Below are 18,011 nucleotides of genomic sequence, written 5' to 3' on the forward strand. Positions count from 1 at the left end.
AGGTAATCTCTAAATGAGAGTGCATTCCTGGTGTTGCAACTGTAGAAAACACATTGATTTGAAGCAGAATATACAGTAACTTTTGCACCAGCCTTTGCCAACCTGGTTCCTTCCAGATGTTTTCGACTCCAGTCAGCCCCAGGCCGGCATGGCCTTGCCGGCTGCAGCTGTGGTGAAGGCTGCTTTATGCAACCTGAGATGGTGCAGTCCTGTCTTCAGTAGTGAGCGTCCACTGTCATGGGCTTCCAGCATTCTCGCAGTTCCATTTTCCAGCAAGAGACATCATGAAGGCAGCCCTGTTTAGGGAAGTTTTTAATGACTGATGTTTTAATGTATTTTTAATCTTTCGTTAGGGCCACGGGTGGCGCTGTGGCTTAAACCACATAGCCTAGGACTTGCCTATCAGAAGGTTGGTGGTTCGAATCCCCGCGATGGGGTGAGCTCCCGTTGCTCGGTCCCAGCTCCTGCCAACCTAGCAGTTCGAAAGCACGTCAGAGTGCAAGTAGATAAATAGGTACCACTCCAGCGGGAAGGTAAACAGCGTTTCCGTGTGCTGCTCTGTTTCTCCAGAAGCAGCTTAGTCATGCTGGCCACATGACCCAGAAGCTGTACGCTGGCTCCCTCGGCCAGTAAAGCGAGATGAGTGCCGCAAACCCAGAGTCGGCCATGACTGGACCTAATGGTCAGGGGTCCCTTTACCTTTACCTAAACTTTCGTTGGAAGCTGCCCAGAGTGGCTGGGGAAACCCAGCCAGATGGGCAGGGTATGAACAACAACAACAACAACAACAACAACAACCAAACACCAATTATTATTATTATTATTATTATTATTATTATTATTATTATTATTATATTGGGCCCAGGCAAAACCGAGCACACAGTTGTGCCTCTGTGCCCTCAGTAGTAGTCAGGAGGGAGCCAGTTCAGGGGGATTTTAAAAATCCCGCAACCTCTTAGAACTGCTGATAGGTTCAAGAAAGCATTGCTGTTTGATGGATGTAGAATGCCCTTCAGTCTACTGTATTTCCAAGGTGATGAGGCACAGTTAGGTGGTGGATTTTGGGTGCTGTCAAGGGGTTGCACAGCGAGAGGAGCAGGCCAGACTGACTGAGCAAATTCTCTGATAAGTTCTGTTTTGCAAGCCCAGCAGGAAGAGTACCGTTGGCTGAGGAAGAGTACGGTGCTGTTTTTTACGTGGTTAAAGATCAATACATCATGAACTTTCTGGTGGGTTGTGCCCCATGTTGGGGGGGTGTGCGCGCATTTGGGTTGTTCTGCCTAAGTCTTGGGTCAGCCTGCATCTTTCTGATTCCATAGCCCTTGGTGATGTTGTACGTAATAAACCATCACCACAGCTGACCCAAGGAGCAGCAACTGTTGGCCAGGCTGTAGGACTAAAATAGTGAACTGCTTGTTGCATACTTTGAGTTCTCTGGAAATAAGCAGGTTGCTGGCTGGGACATGGCCCCCGGGGAGCAGTTTGCGCTGCTGCAGCCATCCCCCCCCCCCCCGCTGCTTTCTTCCCCTGGCCTGCAATCTCCTCTGCTGCTGTCCCCCCCCCCCCCAACTCTCTTGACTGGTGCCCTACTTAAGTCGCTCATTCCTGTGTTGTACACCTGACGCCTCCTTGATCTGAGCATCTTCTGAAGTGGTGGCGTTCCACAAGGAGATAAATAACAAGCCCTTTTCCCTGCGTGAAACTCTGATGCTCTCTCCAGTCAGAAGCAGGAGACAGTGACTATGAGCAGTAAGTTAATGATCCATTACACCAGCAATTCATGGTGCAACCCATGGGCAAAACACGAGACTTCTGGATTGCAGTGAAACTAGAAGCTTGTGCAAGGCCCACTTTTATTTATTATTTAAGATCACCCACTCTGAGACTCCACAGCTAATTCTCCCCTGGCCTCCTCGCTGGCCCAAGTAGGACCAATTCAGCCAGCTAGCCCTGGGATTATCTACCGCATTTTTTGCTCTATAAGACTCACTTTTTCCTTCCTAAAAAGTAAGGGGAAATGTGTGTGCGTCTTATGGAGCGAACGCAGGCTGCGCATCTACCACAGAAGCCAGAACAGCAAGAGCGATTGCTGCTTTCACTGCACAGCGATCCCTCTTGCTGTTCTGGCTTCTGAGATTCAGAATTTCCCCCCTTGTTTTCCTCCTCCAAAAACTAGGTGCATTTTGTGGTCTGGTGCGTCTTATAGAGCGAAAAATACGGTAGATGATTTTTCACTCCACCTTCTTGGACTGTCTCTGATCTGCTTTCCTCCCTCAACCTGCCATCTGTGCTGGGCTTTGCCTGCATAGGGAGGGCTGCCTGCCTTTGGCCTTCTGGCTCGCCTTGCCTTTGAGTACGGGGTCTCCTGTCCTGAAGTGTTGGCCAGTTAGGGGTCAGCAGCCCGGGTCCTCCTTCCCTGCCTTTGGGGCTCCCATGGACTCTGGTTTCCTTTTTCCCATCTCAGCGTTTTCCCAGGAAAGGTCACACTGGTGCCTCTGCCTGGAAGGAAGCGGCTGCGGAGGGTGCTTGGGCCAGAGGACCCAGGAAGGAGCTTGGTGGGGAGGGGTCCCTCTTGGGCTGTGAGCTTCAGGCTTGGCTGCTGGGGGTCAGGGGGGCTGCAACTGGGGCTGTATCTGTCTCTCTGTCTCCCCCTGTGGTGCAGAGTCATGCAGGTGTTCTTGGCTCATTCTGTTCCATTTGTCCCATCGCTTAGCCCAGACACACAGGTCCAGCTCCGAGGGCCTTCTGGCGGTTCCCTCACTGCGAGAAGCCAAGTTACAGGGAACCAGGCAGAGGGCCTTCTCGGTGGTGGCACCCGCTCTGTGGAACGCCCTCCCACCAGGTGTCAAAGAGAACAACAACTACCAGACTTTTAGAAGACATCTGAAGGCAGCCCTGTTCAGGGAAGCTTTTAATGTTTGATGTATTACGGTATTTTAATATTTTGTTGGAAGCTGCCCAGAGTGGCTGGGGTATAAATAATAATAATAATAATGATAATAATAATAATAATCTTAAATAATAATAATAATTCCCCAACAGCCTCTCCTCGGGACCCGAGTCCCAGCTTGCTGCCCCTCTGTTCAGTTGCCTACAGGATTTCTCTTTTGCTTCCCCTTCTGGCATCCAGGGGCAAATGACTGGCACTCCCATGCCTGGTAATTCTTCAGAGAGGCACCCTCATTCCTTTTCCCCTTCCCAGGTTGGTGCCCAGGGAGAGCAACCTTGGGCATGGGGGTGGGGTTGAGCTCCTTCCCCTGTGCCACGATGGCTTGTGCTGTGGTTGCCCCCTCCCCTCTCCCCCCCCCGCCCCCAATAGCCTAGGCAGCTCCAAGGAAGATCACCTGTGCTAAGAGCCATGTTGGGAGCTGGAGGCGCCTCCTGGAGGAATTACACTCTCTCCCTCTCTCATCAGCTGCCGCCTTGGCCTGGGCTTTCCAGGCTGAGCTCTTAAAGCATGAGCCAGGTTCTGCCTGCTGGCCCTTGAGCCAGCCTGGGTTGGGGCCTTTTCCCTGCAGGAAAAAAACCCTCCAAGTGCACCCAAAAGAGGTACAAGGCGTGCTGTTTTCCTTGTCCCGAAAGGACACAGAGCGTTGTGGGCTGGGCCGTGTGCTCTGCATGTTGAAAGGCCCAGTCGCTGGCAAAGGCCTCTTCTCTGCCAAAGGCTCTGGAGGCTTCTGGGCTGGAGAGACAATCTTGCCTTTCAGGGAGCCTGGAAGGGCAATTAGGTCAGAGGGGCAGAGTGTCCTGCCTTGTGAAGAAAGCGAAGCTCTTCAGAGCTGGACTGGGGAATCTGTAGCCCCCCTCCCCCCCCAGTTGCTGTGGGACTCCCATCAGCTCCAGTCAGCCTGGCCCTGTAACATCAGGATGCCTGCTGTTTACCTACCACTGCTTCAGGGTAAGGGGGGGGGGGCAAGCAGCCTTTCCTTCTCCACAGGCCAGGCATCATTTTGTGCACTTCAGTCATCGTGTTGCCCGTTGCTCCCCTTTAAGTGGAACCAGGAGATGGCTCAAGTCCACCCTGGACAGCCAGGGGAAAGGCAGCCCATTTGTCCAGGTCTCTTGACTTGCACAGCATATAAAGCAAGGGGACCCTCCAACAGCAACCAAGTGACACAGCGCTTCCTTGGAGGAATGCTCCTGGCCCTGCGGCACCGAGCTGAGCATCAGAGGAAGCCATATCACAAGGTGTGCTGGGATAATTTCACATGCTGCAGGATAAATCAGGAGTTTTTTCAGTAGCCCAAAGTAGCTGAACTGAAATGCCTGACCAGGGGGGAAACTGTGAGAAAGTGCAAGTCAGGGCAGTTTAAGGGCTACATTTTATTTGGGAAATGGGAAGGGTGGTGGAAAGGGGTTTGGGTGGGGGCCATACTTTTAAATGTTAAGTCTATAGCAATGATGAATAGTTCCATGGCACTGGCAGCAATACAATCAGGTCTTGCCCAGGGGAGCTTTGACTTCCGCAGGTGACTTAGAATCACAGAATCACAGCATTGTCGAGATGAAAGGGACCCTGAGAGTCATGTGACCAATGTAGGAAGATGCAGAACATCCCACATGCGGATTGAACCTGCAACCTTGGTGTCACCAGCACCATGTTCTAACCAGCTGAGCTATCCAGCTTCTTCTAAGGAAGATGCCAGCTCTGTCCCCCTCCCCCCTGGTGGGTGGGTGTGAGAGAGATGCTCTTTATCACAGGGATCCTGACAAAGTCTTCCCAGCTCTGGATCAGTCTTTGGCCAGCCCTGGTGTCTTCTGACTGGGGCTTTGTGTGTCCACTTTCCCCCAGACAGCCCTGCTCTTGCAAATGCTCCAGATCTCTCGTTCTGGGGTGGTGGTGGTTCTGCTCCTCCTCCCCAGGCCCTTGCAGCTTTCGGGGGGGGGGGTGGTTCAGGGACCAAAGGGTGTCACGAGGTGCCTTGGGAGATTTCCTTTGCGGGCTTCCCCACTGGAGGATTGGCTACTGCATCCTAATTCCCGCCCTCAGGGGAGGGAATTCCCACCACCAGGCCAAACAGCTTAGCGGTTGGTCCAGGTTGATGTGTTAAATGCTTTGCTGGGAGCCTGTGGCTTGGCTCACTTATTCGAGTCATAGGCCGGTGGGTGAAATAGCTTCCCTGTTTTGCAGAGCATGAGTGCTTGTCTCCCCGCATCACCTGGTCATGGGGCATGAGGCGGATCCTCCAGTTCTCTCATTGTGCCTCTTGCTGGCCCTGCTAGAAGCTTCTTGGGCAAGCGAGGGCCCCACTCAGAAGTGGTCCTGGGGGGGCAGAGGTTCTCCCTGCCTTGCCCTGCATCGCAATCTGCTTTTCTAATCCCCCCTCCAGGCGACGGGTGGGTGAGGAGCCCTCCCATCTGGCAAATGGCACCCAAAGTCCCGCCATATGTATGCCAGCATCCCTTGCAGCTGCCCAAGGGAGCTGATTGGCTGATGGCCTAGTTTGTCCGCCCGCCCTGTGGCCAGGAGGGAGCGTGTCCCAGGATCCAAAGAAAATGGCTCAGCTGGAGCAGAGTCTGCCCCGTGGGGCTCTGTGGGAAGAGGGGCAGGCAGTTCTGGAAAGGAGGCCAGGGTCGCTCCACCCCAAAACACTGGGGAGACGGCGCTCCTTGGGGCAGCCAAACACAAAGCAGTGGGGCGGCTGCAGGAGGTTCCTGACGGATGCCCCCCCCCCCCGCTCTCCTAATCCTGACTTTCATTGTTGGCCGTGCATTAAGCACTCAATCTCTTGCCGGCAAAAGTGAAAGCAGATTTAGCCCCTTAATCTGATCTGTTCAGCCCAGCTGCCCCCCTAGTTCCTGACTTTGGTGGGTAATGAGGGGCGGACTTTCAAGAGCCAGCAGCAAGATGGGCCTGGGGCTTCTGTTACAAAGTCATAGAATCACGGAATCACAGAACTGTTGAGTTGGGAGGGACCTTGAGGGTCATCTAGTCCCACCCCCTGCAGTGCTGGAATCTTTTGCCCAACGTGGGGCTGGAACCCACAACCATGAGATGAAGCGTCTTGTGCTCCAGCTGAGCTACGTGTTGCTGTGCTGAGGCCTCTGGAATCAGCCTAGACCGGACAGTCCTGGGAGGGGGGCACTGGTACTCCTGGGTGGGCAAAGGGTTTATGGTGCGTAGGTCACACAACCTGCAGGAGGTTTTCATGTGTCCTTTCCCTGTTTGGGAGGTGACAGGAAGATCCCATTGTTGTGGCAGTTGCAGGTGATGCAGCCTCTTCAGTCTGCCTTCCGTGTGTTGCTCTGCCTGCTTTTGGTTTGGGGGGGGGGGGTCGTTGCTTTCCATTTTTGCCTCGGACTTAGAGAATGAGGGTTTTGAATAGGAAGGAGGTCGGGGAGTCTGTTCTGTATAACACTTTTACCCAGGTTTAGAAACTGAGGCAGGAAAGCTAGGAGCTGAAGGGCACCTTAAACCTAGCTTATGGGCGCCACAAAAGTGCGCTTTTTTATAACAAGAACACAAAGCTGAAAATGAACAAACTGCAGCTAAAATCTTATGTTCATTTTTAACATGGTCTAGTCCTCATCTGAAGACTGCAAAAAACAAAGCCGTACTTTCCCAGCCCACCCCCCTAATAATCTTAAGAGGGTCTCTTCTCCAGTCTTCAGAGAGTGGCTGGAAGTGGGGAGGCAGAAAAAGGTCCTCCTTTTCTTTCCGCAGTGGCAGTTTTAATCTTAAATCTTAGGTGCAGTACTGTGCCCAGAGCTCAGAAACTGCTCGCATTAATGAAATTCCCTCTTGCAAAACACACCTAGAACAAGGGAGTTTTGAACGCTGCTTTTACCCCCTCCTCCAGTTAGGACTAGCACTGTGTAATAGAATAAAATGTAAAACAAATGTTCAGGCAAGGGTCTTCGCAGCCAAGGTGGTTCCTTCTAGGGCATGGGTAGGCCAACTAAGGCCTGGGGGCCGGATGTGGCCCAATCGCCTTATTAATCCGGCCCGTGAATGGTCCGGGAATTAGTGTGTTTTTACATGAGTAGATTGTGTGCTTTTTTTGAAAATGCATCTCTGGGTTATTTGTGGGGCATAGGAATTCGTTCTTTTTTCTTCTTCAAAATATAGTCCGGCCCCCCACAAGGTCTGAGGGACAGTGGACTGGCCCCCTGCTGAAAAGGTTTTCTGGCCCCTGTTCTAGGGCCCTTATTTTTTCAAATACCTGGACTCGAAAGGAAGGTCTTTTCCTCCGCATTCCGTCTGATTTCCTGCCGCTCCCAGAGGCAGCGTGGTGCCATCTTGGTCAGAGGCTGACCACGCACCAAGGCCTGATGCCCAGATTTAGCAGGCCTGCAGGGAGGTCAAGGGATAAGCCAATTTACCTGGGCAGCATAAAAAGCTTGGAGAAGGCGTTGGACGCTGCAAGGGAGCCCAGGCAGCGCTGCTTCCCTGGGAAATCAGGCTCTGTCCTGTATCTGGGAACGTGACCCAACTTTGTGACGTGCGCAGCGTCTCAACCGGTCAAGCCCAAGCCAGGGGGCACCTGCCTGTTAAGGGCCTCTGACTCTGGGGTGGAATTTGTGGATCAGGACCCAGAAATAAAGGAGCCTCTGGATGCAGCCCCAGGAATCAAGCCAGCCTCTCTTCCGCCATGCCAAGCCGGCTTTCTTGGGCGCTCATTTGGGGGCGGGATTAGGAGGGGAGGAGCCAGCAGCCCTTAAGCGGATTATCAGCTGTTAAATGAAACTCCCTGGAGTGGGGGGGGGGGGTTGGAGGTGGTGAGGGAGCCCCTTCCTGCTGTGCTTTGCAAGGCTGAGGTCAGCAGAATTCCTCTGGCCAAGCACCACCTTCAGGCGGGCCATGCCCCCTCCCTCCCCTTATTGACCAAATCGAGGAAGAGGGTGCTTGCTAAAGGCCAGGTTGGTGCCAGTCCTGGGTGAGGATGCCAAAGCATTGGAGTTGGGCTGGCAGAGGAGAAGCTGGGCTGCCCCACAGGGCCCCCTCTGCCCAGAAGAAGCCACTCTCTCCAGCCCAGAGGGTCTTCTCTGGGGATGGTGCCCTGGGGGGGGGGGTCCTTTGGCATCCCTGCTTCCATTTGCTCTCCTTGCAGCTTCAGGCAGCAGAGGGGCTTTCCTTGGGGCACGGAGGGTTGGCGTCAGACCCACCAGATTTCGGCCCTGGAGCCTTTGGGGCTATGTCTCTTTGGGGCTTCCCTGGACAGGCTGTGGTGGGAGAGGGGCTTTTGTCCTTGTGCCTTGGGGAAAAGGGGAGGCTGGACTAGGCGAGCCTTTGGGGTGATCCCGCAGCCCCCCAGCTCTTCTGAGGCTCTCCCCTGTCCATTCACCCGCCCCATAGGCATTATTGTCTCTGCCAGCTCCCCTCAGGAAAACAGCCCTGAAGCCAAGCAGTGTTCTGAGCCTGTTCCCTTTCCTGGCAGAGGGAGGTGGTCCTGAGCAGTGCCCCCACCTCTTGCATCAGATCAGCCTTCCTCCTTGGAGGGATCCTGGGGGCAGAGGCCCTGGCTTGGTGACCCCGACCAGGCGCCCTCCCGGCTTGGAGGGGGACCGAGTGGGGCTCCAGCCCTTTGTCCTTCCTGGCACCGGAGGCTGGCTGCTCTGCCTGTGCCCTCTCTGCTTTGGGGTTCCAGAGGGGATGAGGGGAGGCCTGCTTTCTCCCTATGGTTCCCCTGTGTGCCTGGAGATGCTGTCAGCCCTGCCTCCTGATTGGCTGAGGAGGCGGGAGGTGGGGCTTTATGACATGCCTGGGAGTTTGCCAGCCCCCTTCCTAGGGCAGCCCTCCTTGAACTGCATGGCCAGTGGGGCTGGTGCTGGCGCTGGCCCAGACACCTGTCCAGGTGAAAGGGGGGCTTTGTTCAGTGACCCCTCACTTGTGCCCATCCCTCTCCTCCTTGCCTGTCCCCCCCCCCATGTGCAATGGCCAGTGTGATGCCCCGGGTGGCACAGTGGATGCCTGCAGGCAGAGGAGCGGGGCCTGGCAGGGCCTGCCAGTGAGCCTCCCATTTGCTGCCCTGCAGAAGCAGCTTCCTTTGCAAACAGCAGAGAGGCCTCTCTCCCGCTGGAAGGGCCGAGGGCGAGTCTGACACGCACAGCTTGCTCTGGGGCCCCTGGGCTTAGTGGCAACACCGGCGGCCTTTGTGGGCTCCCATCCTCCTTTTGTGCCTTTGTGCTCAAGTGCTGCAAAGTTTTGGGCATCTTCTCCCTGCCCCTTTGAAAAGATGCTGCTGGGGAAAACTGAAGTCTGACTCTATCCTGGTCAGGGGAAGACTTTGACCTTTGCCTGGGTGAAGGGCAGGCTCAGCCACCGTGCGTGCAGGTGGAGGCCAGGGAGTCTCCTGCTGGGGTGGGGGAGGAGCTCTGGTAATGCCCCTCCACCCCACCTGCCTGGGAGCTGTGGGGTGCAGCAGCTATGGTGATGCTCCTGAATTAGTTTCTCTTTCTGCGCTTCCACCCCATTTTCTCTGGTGCAGTGATGAGGCTGTTTGAGTGGAATGGAAGTGAACCCTGTCCGTTTTGCCTTGGGATGGGCTTTATTCAGGCTTTCCGAAACCTGCAATGTGATTTGTTTTGCAAAGCGGGGGGAGGGGGAAGGACCTCCTGCCTCTGGGCCAGATTTGGCCCACCAAGCCTCCCCCTTCTTGCTTGAGTACTTTACACCTGTCTCATGGTTCTGTCATCTGCTGCCAGGAAGTTACAGCTCCAATACTTTCCCCAAACCACACCTGACATTGCTTGTGGCATCCGGTGTGGGGCAGGGAGAGACCTGGCTGGCTGGCTGGCGTGCAGTCCCCCTTGGTCCCTCCTCCCTCCCGTGGGTCAACCCACTGCCCGCCTGTCTCTGCAATCACCTGACATCAGGTGACGGATGGAGGTGGGCCCTGGTCACCTTTCAAATGTGGTTTCTGCAGGGGGCGGAGATGGAGATTTGGCCTGCCAGGCCAACCAGGTGGCCGCCTTGCCGTAGAGCAACAGGGGCTGAGGCTTCATGGTGGAACATGTGGTTGGTGCACTGAGGTCTTGGGCTCCGTCCTGGGCACCTGAGGCCTCGCCTTTGGGGCAGGGCTTGGAACCGCTTTCCTCCCGTAAGCTCCCTGGCGAATAACACCTCCCTCCCTTCTTCCTGCAGTTGGGGCATGGCCGTCAATGTATATTCCACTTCTGTGACGAGCGAGAACCTGAGTCGCCATGACATGCTTGCGTGGGTCAACGACTCCCTGCAGCTCAACTACACCAAGATCGAGCAGCTGTGCTCAGGTACTGGGCGGCGGGGGGCAGAAGGGGCAGCGATGGGGTGGTGCAGCCCTGGCAGTGCGGGTAGCCTTGAACCGTCAGTGGTTTGGGGCATAGGGAGAAGCAGGGACCTTGAGTGCTGTGCTGGGGTCCAGAGACTGTGTGGAAGAAGCCAATTTCTGTGCCCTTTCCCTTGGCAGGGGCTGCCTATTGCCAGTTCATGGACATGCTGTTTCCAGGCTGCATCCACCTAAGGAAGGTGAAGTTCCAGGCCAAGCTGGAGCACGAGTTCATCCACAACTTCAAGGTGCTGCAGGCTGCCTTCAAGAAAATGGGTGTGGACAAGGTGGGTCTCCGGAAGGGAGGCGGCGTGGGAGGGGACTTGCCTGGGGCTCCCACTGGCGTGGCCCTGGAGCTGGGTGTCAGGGCTGGAGGCAGAGGTCTACGGGAAGCCTTGGCTCCAGTTGGCAGCCCTGGCTCCCTTTCCCAGAGGCTGGGCTCCCTTGGCTTTGCATGTGGGATTTTTGTCCGTATGAATGAAGACCATGGGTTTGACCAACAACGTTTGTAGTGTTCCCAAAGCAAAGGAAGGATTGGACTCTGATTAACGAGGCTTAACCAGCAAGACTCTGGGAGGAGTGCGTATAATAGTAATTCCTGTCCACCCCTCGGCCCAGGTCATTTTATTCACAAAAGAACTTTTCACACAGTGTTCGTAAGAACCAATCAGATTTCCTCTGAGCATTTCAACAAACCCTGTGTGGGACAAAGTTAAAAGTTAAAACTGCAAAGAGCTAATTTGAGCATGTATGCATAGTTCAGAGTAAATAAAACAGGACTAGAGGAGGAATGCATTCAGCAAAACCCTGGAGGTCATAAACAAGCAGTAAACATGAGGGGAAGGATGGCAAGGAAAGAGAGGCATCTTTATCACCTCCTGGGTGGAACACTATTTATTTCCTGGCCCTAAGATTAACAAAACCAAGGAAGGGAATATCAAAGAAGCTACCTACTATCTTTGTGACCCAGGATGCCTGGTGAAGCAACTGGCCTGTGTTTAGAATGCTTATATTTGCCTGTCAGGCAGAGAAATAGGACAGAGACGCAGAGGCGTGGATTGAGCAGAAATCCTATCAAAATGGCTCAAACCCAGTCAACGCAGTGCTTTCATTGCAGACACAAATGGCTTGCTCCATATTTTTTATAATTCCTCATAGCAATCCCACCTGATCACTACAAACATCTATGGCTCTGAGGTTCTGTGAGTGACCAGGTATCTCTTACTGATCTCCTTCCCCCTCTCCTGGACTTGTTGCAGATCATCTCAGTGGAGAGGTTGGTGAAGGGGAAGTTCCAGGACAACTTTGAGTTCATTCAGTGGTTTAAGAAATTCTTTGACGCCAACTACGATGGGAAGGAGTACAACCCGCTACTGGCGAGGCAAGGCCAGGAGGTGGCGCCTTCTCCAAACCCAGGTGATCAGATCTTCAACAAACTCAAGAAACCCATTGGCACTGCAGGTAATGTCGCTAGAGCCAGCGGGCACCCCAGGATCCGGCCTCCAGCATGACCGTGGCACCCCGGCATCCAGCTTGGCAACTCCTGGGGCACCGGGGGGAGGACGGAAGGAGAGCCCACCTCCCTGGGCGTGGGAGGCAGGATCCTGCTGTGCAGCCTAGGGGCCCAGGAAGCCGCCTTATCCCGAGTCAGACCCACTGGTCTGTGCTGGGAGGAATTCCAGGCAGGGAGCCCGTCCCCAGGATTGAACCAGAGGCGGGTCTGAAAGGAGGGGGAGCAAACAGGGTCCGACAGCAGAGACACTCCAGATCCAACCAACTCAGATTCCAGGTGACCTTAGAAAAGAGCGTGATTAAGAAACTTGCCACCACTTCAGGCCACCAGGCATTGTTCTGGCAAAGGGGTTTTCTGCTCGTAAAAGTCCACGATATGAACATAGCCAGTGTGCACTGACTTATTAGCGAGAGTGAGCTGCAACCATTTCTCATCAGGCGGGGTCTCCAGACCCCTCAGCAGTCCTGGCTACCCTTCCGCAGATGTGCTGCAGTTTGCCGTTCTTAAAAGCCGGCCTCCGGAACTAGACACAGCTTCTTCCTGTACCAGGGCTCTCCTCTTCTGTTAGCGCAGCCTAACACTGCATTAGCCTCTGGGTCCGCGTAGCCCTGTGGGTCGGTCGTGCCAGCAGGGCTCAGCCTGCTTCCTCCTCTCAGCTTGCCGCTGTGCTTAAGCGAATGGGGCCTGGCTGCATTGCATGCTGCAACCTGCCTCGCACCGGCTCATGCCTGTCTTTGGAATCTGGCTGCTCTTCTGGGAAGACGTTCAGAGCCGCCTTTGCCTTTGGGGGTGGGGGCTGTGGCGCCCAGACCTGGCCTGCTCAGAGCTGCTCTTTCCCCTCCTCGGAAGTTTGCAGAGCACAGCCCTTCCTGTTCTCCCTTTGGAGTGAGCCACGCATGCCCATTTCACAGAGGAGGCAGGTTGAGGGGGGTGGCTGCTGCAAAGCCACATGATGCCCTGGGCTCAGGCGCTTGATGCCCTGCCCTCGTAGGCTCAGAGCTGGCTGGGTCTGGGGGCTCCTCAGTCCTCGCCCGTCCCATGTTTCCCTTCTCTGCTTCCTGGGAGGCTGGAAGAGGGTTGTGTGCCCAAGGCTGCTCAGGGAACCCCGCAGCTTTTTAGAGGGGATTGGTGTGGTGTTCCCAAAGCAAAGGAAGGATTAGACTCTGATTAATAAAATACACACAGAGGCTTGACCAGCAAGACTCTGGGAGGAGTGCATATAATTATAATTCCTGTCCACCCTCTGGCCCAGGTCGTTTTATTCACAAAAGAACTTTTTACACAGTGTTCGTAAGAACCAATCAGATTTCCTCTGAGCATTTCAAAAGTTTAAACTACAAAGAGCTACAAAAGTTAAAAGTAAAAACTACAAAAACTACGAATTTCCTACTTGAGCACGCATATGTAATTCAGAGTAAATAATAGAGGAAGCAAAGAGGAATGCTTTTAGGAAACTCTGGAGGTCATAAACAGCAGTAAACAGGAGAGGAAGGATAGGTAGTATTTACCAGCTCCTTGTGAACGATTAACAAACTACATCCAAGCTACCTTCTAGGCTTTATGGCCCAGGATGCCTGATGCAGCAGCCGGCAACTGGTCTGTGTCCTAGACTGCTTAGACGTGCCTGTCAGGCGTAGAGAAAGCAAATGGCAGAGGTGGAGAGGCTTGTGGGATTTGATCAGAAACCACTCTCAATGAATGAAACCCAGTCAATGCCATGCTTTCACCGCGGACACAACGGCTTGCTCCATATTTTCATAATTCCTCATAGTAATCCCACCTGACCCCCACACTCTGGATATTTGCACCCCTACAGATTGGAACCCGGGTGGCAGCAGCCAGAGCCCACTTCCTCTCCACCTTTCAAGGCCTGTTAGTGGAGATGCCCCCCTCTCCAGGGCCTGGTCTCCCCCTGGCCTTTTCCAGACGAAGGGACCCTGGCGAGGGGTGATAGAAGAGGTCCCCCTGCTCCCCAGCCACCCTCCCTGAGCCAGGGAGGGAATACCTAAGTCACAATATGGAACACACACACACACACAGAAGCTCTGGGTGAGCAGGCCGTGGAGCCCAGAGGGTGGCCGCGGGTTGGGCTGACCTTGGCTGCAGCAACCAGCTTCCTTCCTGCTGGAGCTTCCGCTTGAGGGGGGCAGAAGGCCCCCCCCCCCCCGGTGAATTGCAGGCCCCAGGTGAATGGGGCGAGCTCCGGCATTGATGTGATGAGTCCAGAGATGAGCCCAGAAAGAGGAGTGGGGTCCCCAGGGCCGCCCTGCATGGCTCTCCCTAGCGGGGCTCGCTTGCTTTGCTCTGCGGTGGCAGCAACGCCCGCTGGGGGGCTGGCTGGGGGCACGGCTCTTCCCTGCATGTGTGTAGCTTGACGCTGCTGCCCTGTGATGGTGGGCATGGCGGGAGGGAAAGCCTCTCTGCTCTGGGGGTGGGGGGAGAGAATTATATGTCCTTGGCTCCCAGGGAGGCAGGAGGAAGGGGGACCCAGAGCCAGCCCCCCCCCCCGCCAAGCTGTCACTTTCTGCAGTGGTGCAGAGCACCCATGGGAGCTGGATTTCAGCCATTCCCTCCACCCACACTGTGCACCCTAAGTGGCCATCTCTCCTCCCTCCCCTCCCCTCCCCTCCCCTCCCCTGTCCAATCCACCTCTGGGACTCCGGCTGCACACGGTCTTCTTGCAGGCCTCACCCAGGCACACGCCCTGGCAGAAGCAGACGGGGCTGATTGCCGGGAGACTCCTGAGTAACTTCCATTTCTCTTTCTCTCTCTCTGGCTTCTTTGCACAGTCCCACAGCGAACCTCCCCCACAGGCCCCAAGAACTTGCAGAATCCGGCCCGGCTGAATGTCGCTCCCAGCAATATTGTACGGAAAAACCCTCCCTTGGCCCGGAATGGGGGCAGCGAAGCAGATGCCCAGATCCTGGAGCTTAACCAGCAGGTATGGAGCAGGGAAGGGGACACGGGTGGCGCTGTGGTCTAAACCACAGAGCCTAGGACTTGCTGATCAGAAGGTCGGGGGTTTGAATCCCCGCAATGACGGGGTGAGCTCCCGTTGCTCGGTCCCTGCTCCTGCCAGCCTAGCAGCTCAAAAGCACGTCCAAGTTCAAGTAGATAAATAGGTACCACTCCGGCCGGAAGGTAAACAGCGTTTCCGTGCGCTGCTCTGGTTCGCCAGAAGCGGCTTAGTCATGCTGGCCACATGACCTGGCTCCCTCGGCCAATAAAGTGAGATGAGCGCCGCAACCCCAGAGTCGGCCATGACTGGACCAGTGGTCATGGGTCCCTTTACCTTTACTTTTATGGGGCAGGGATGGGGCAGCAGGGCTTTGAGCTTTGCAGAGGCTCCTTTTCCTGACTTGGATATTGGGGGACCCTGTTACTGTCAATCCAAACCAGCTCAATGAATGCCCACCAGTCACCCCACTTGAAAGAGCAGGTCAAGAGAACGTCCAGCCACGTGGGTCCGGCCTGTGATGCCCTGAAGCAGCCCCTTGGCTGTTGTCCTGAGCTGGAGTCGCCCAGGTGGTCTCAGCAGCGCCTGCCTCTTCCTTCCAGCAGCTGGGAAAGGGGCCACGCAGCCGCCCTCTCCGTTTGGCCCCATGGCTCTTGGGGCCCGGGGGAAGCCAAAGCAAGCCGCCTCCAGAGTGCTGCTTTAAGGCAGGGAGAGAGTCTCGAGGCAGGAGGTGTGGAGAATTGGGGGCTCTGGCCGGAGGAGCACCGATAGATGCCGGGAGAGCAAAGATGTCTTTGGCAAGTGAGCCAGGATCCCTCAGGGTTCACTGACCCAAGAGAGGTGGGGAGGGAGGCTGAAAGAACCAGGCAGAGGGTCTTCTTGGGGGGGCGCTCTCCCTGTGGAATGCCCTGCCATCAGATATTGACAGAAATAACCATCCAACTTTTCTAAGACATCTGAAGGCAGCCCTGTATCGGGAAGTTTTTCAGTGGTTGATCTTTTATTACATTTTTATGTGTTGGACGTCGCCCAGAGTGGCTGGGCCGCCCAGCCAGATGGGCAGGATATAAACAATAAAACATCATCATCATCATTTTATTTTATTTTTATTTACCTACCTACCACGAGTATGGTGATCTGAAGGAGAATGAGTGTTTTTTTCAAAACACACACAAATTGCCGGGGGGGGGGGGGGAGAAAAGAACCTAAGTAGAGGCTTCTGGGTCAGGCCAAGGGGGGCCCATCTCCCTTTGGCCAACCAGACGCCTCTTCTGAGAAGCCCACAACCAGGCTTGACACCCCCTTAGCTGAGACTGAGCCCGTGGGACAAACGGCAGAGGGTCTTCTCAGCAGTGGCGCCCTCCCTGTGGAACGCTCTCCCACCAGGTGTCAAGGAGATAAAGAATTACACAACTTTTAGAAGACATCTGAAGGCAGCCCTGTATCGGGAGGTTTTTGGTGCTTGATGTTTTATGTTTTTAGATAAGCTATAAGCCGCCCAGAGTAGCCAGATGGGTGGGGTATAATAATAATAATAATAATAATAATAATAATAATAATAATAATGTGTGAACTTTTTGATGGGTGGGGAATAATAATAATAATAATAATAATAATAATAATAATAATGTGTGAACTTTTTGAACCCCCCCTGTGTGAGTCTGGGGAAGAAGAGCAGCCCTTTCTCTTCCCTTTGCTGCGTCCCTAAAGGGCATCTCCCTGCAAGGTCTGTGGAGGCCTTGCCCTTGGCCTTGTTCTCGGCTGCGGCAGGAGGGCTGCTGGGGTTGGCGCCCCCTTGCCCGCCCTGGCCCACCTTGCCCGTTCTCTCCCCGGGGCAGTTGGTGGACCTGAAGCTGACGGTGGACGGGCTGGAGAAGGAGCGCGACTTCTACTTCAGCAAACTGCGGGACATTGAGCTGATCTGCCAGGAGCACGAGAGCGAGAACAGCCCCATCATCTCAGGCATCATCGGCATCCTGTATGCCACGGAGGTGGGTGCTGTCAGCCGGGGGGCGCAGCTGCCCTTGCCCCAGCCCTGGCCGCTGCTCTTGGAGGGAGGGGGGGGGGCAGCCCTGGCCGGGGAGCCCACTTGGCCCTGCCTGTGTCTCACTCCTTCTCCCCGGTCCTTGCAGGAAGGCTTTGCCCCCCCAGAGGACGAGGAGCTGGACGAGCAGCATCCGGAGGACCAGGATGAATACTAGCTGGGCCCCCGCCCTTGTGCGCTTGCTCGCTGCCCCACCATGACCGACCACCCCACACTCCTCACAGGCCATGGACATTTACGGTTTTGCATTGTACAGCCTCCTCCTGCACAGTCACACATTATAACAGGTTTCTACCGACCCGAGAGGCCCACGGTGCTTTCTGTGCGTTCCGCAGATCCCGTGGGAAGCCCACGACTACCTGGTAAACAAGCGTCCCTAGAGAGAGGAGACCAGCGCTGTAAATAGGCCTGCGGTGGGGCAGGATGCTGGGTCCGGTGCCCCAGGCTCTGAGCCCCCCGCCCCGCTCCCATCCCACCCCATCTTCCTTATTTATTGAATAATTTTATTCTTTCTCCAGTTGTCTTGGGTGTGAGCGCTCCCGATCCCTTGTATTATATTGAGAGACAAATTCTTTGTATATTTTTCCGTACTGGATTTCACTTGCACTTTGCCTGTTGTGTTTGTGCGGAGCCAAGCTCTGGCACCCCCTCCCGGCTCGGGGGAGTTTGGGGGGGGGGTGCAAGCCGGGGGGGCCAAGCCCAGCACTGGAGGCTTGCTAATTTGGGGGGTGGGTGGGAGGTGGGGAGGGCTTGGACTTGGAATATTTATTTATTGGGGTTACTTTAATGAGGCTGCTGAGAATGTGGCTTTTCCAGCTGCTTTGTCTGACATATCAGGTGGGTTGAGGGCAGGAGAACTTCATAGACGGCTGCCTTCCTCTGCCAGGAGCTTCATGGGGGGGGGGGGTGTGACCCGGGGACATGGCAGCCTTGCAGTTGGGAAGAGAAGGGTGGACAGGAGCTCTCCCCCCGACCCCCAGATCCATCTGTTTCTCATAAGCATCTCTTTGGTTTGCGTTCCACCTCTTGCCCTTGGGGCGTCCGCCATTGGGAGGGGCTCAGGCCTTTGCCGGCTCCCCCCAGTTGTGGCCCACCAAGGTTTTAGTTCATGCTGTTTTGACAAGATTGCCACACAAACTCTGCCTTGGCCTGTTCCTCCTTTTGCATTGCCTGTTTGATCACAGACACCAGTGTGCAAAGCCTGCATCTGTGTTGCGTTTTATTTAAAATAAAAGTTGTGTGGTTCGAGAA

At 55.0% G+C, this 18,011-nt stretch overlaps 1 protein-coding gene across 6 annotated transcripts in view; it reads left to right on the forward strand.

Moving 5' to 3' along the window:
- MAPRE3 (microtubule associated protein RP/EB family member 3) overlaps positions 1-18,011 on the forward strand; it is a 32,426-nt gene extending 14,415 nt beyond the window's left edge. For 2 of the 6 annotated variants that reach the window (XM_083733769.1, XM_083733773.1), the window contains exons 2-7: positions 10,085-10,212; positions 10,389-10,534; positions 11,507-11,708; positions 14,550-14,701; positions 16,555-16,707; positions 16,849-18,011. In XM_083733769.1, coding sequence (XP_083589895.1) covers positions 10,085-10,212; positions 10,389-10,534; positions 11,507-11,708; positions 14,550-14,701; positions 16,555-16,707; positions 16,849-16,917 — 850 coding nt within the window. In that variant the 3' untranslated portion in view covers positions 16,918-18,011. Of the gene's footprint in view, positions 1-8,717; positions 8,796-10,084; positions 10,213-10,388; positions 10,535-11,506; positions 11,709-14,549; positions 14,702-16,554; positions 16,708-16,848 lie in introns of those variants that run through there. The other 4 variants (XM_083733770.1, XM_083733771.1, XM_083733772.1 and 1 more) reach the window with 3 other exon arrangements.

This window comes from Podarcis gaigeae (assembly GCF_964106915.1).
Source record: "Podarcis gaigeae genome assembly, chromosome: 3".
Lineage (NCBI taxonomy): Eukaryota > Metazoa > Chordata > Lepidosauria > Squamata > Lacertidae > Podarcis > Podarcis gaigeae.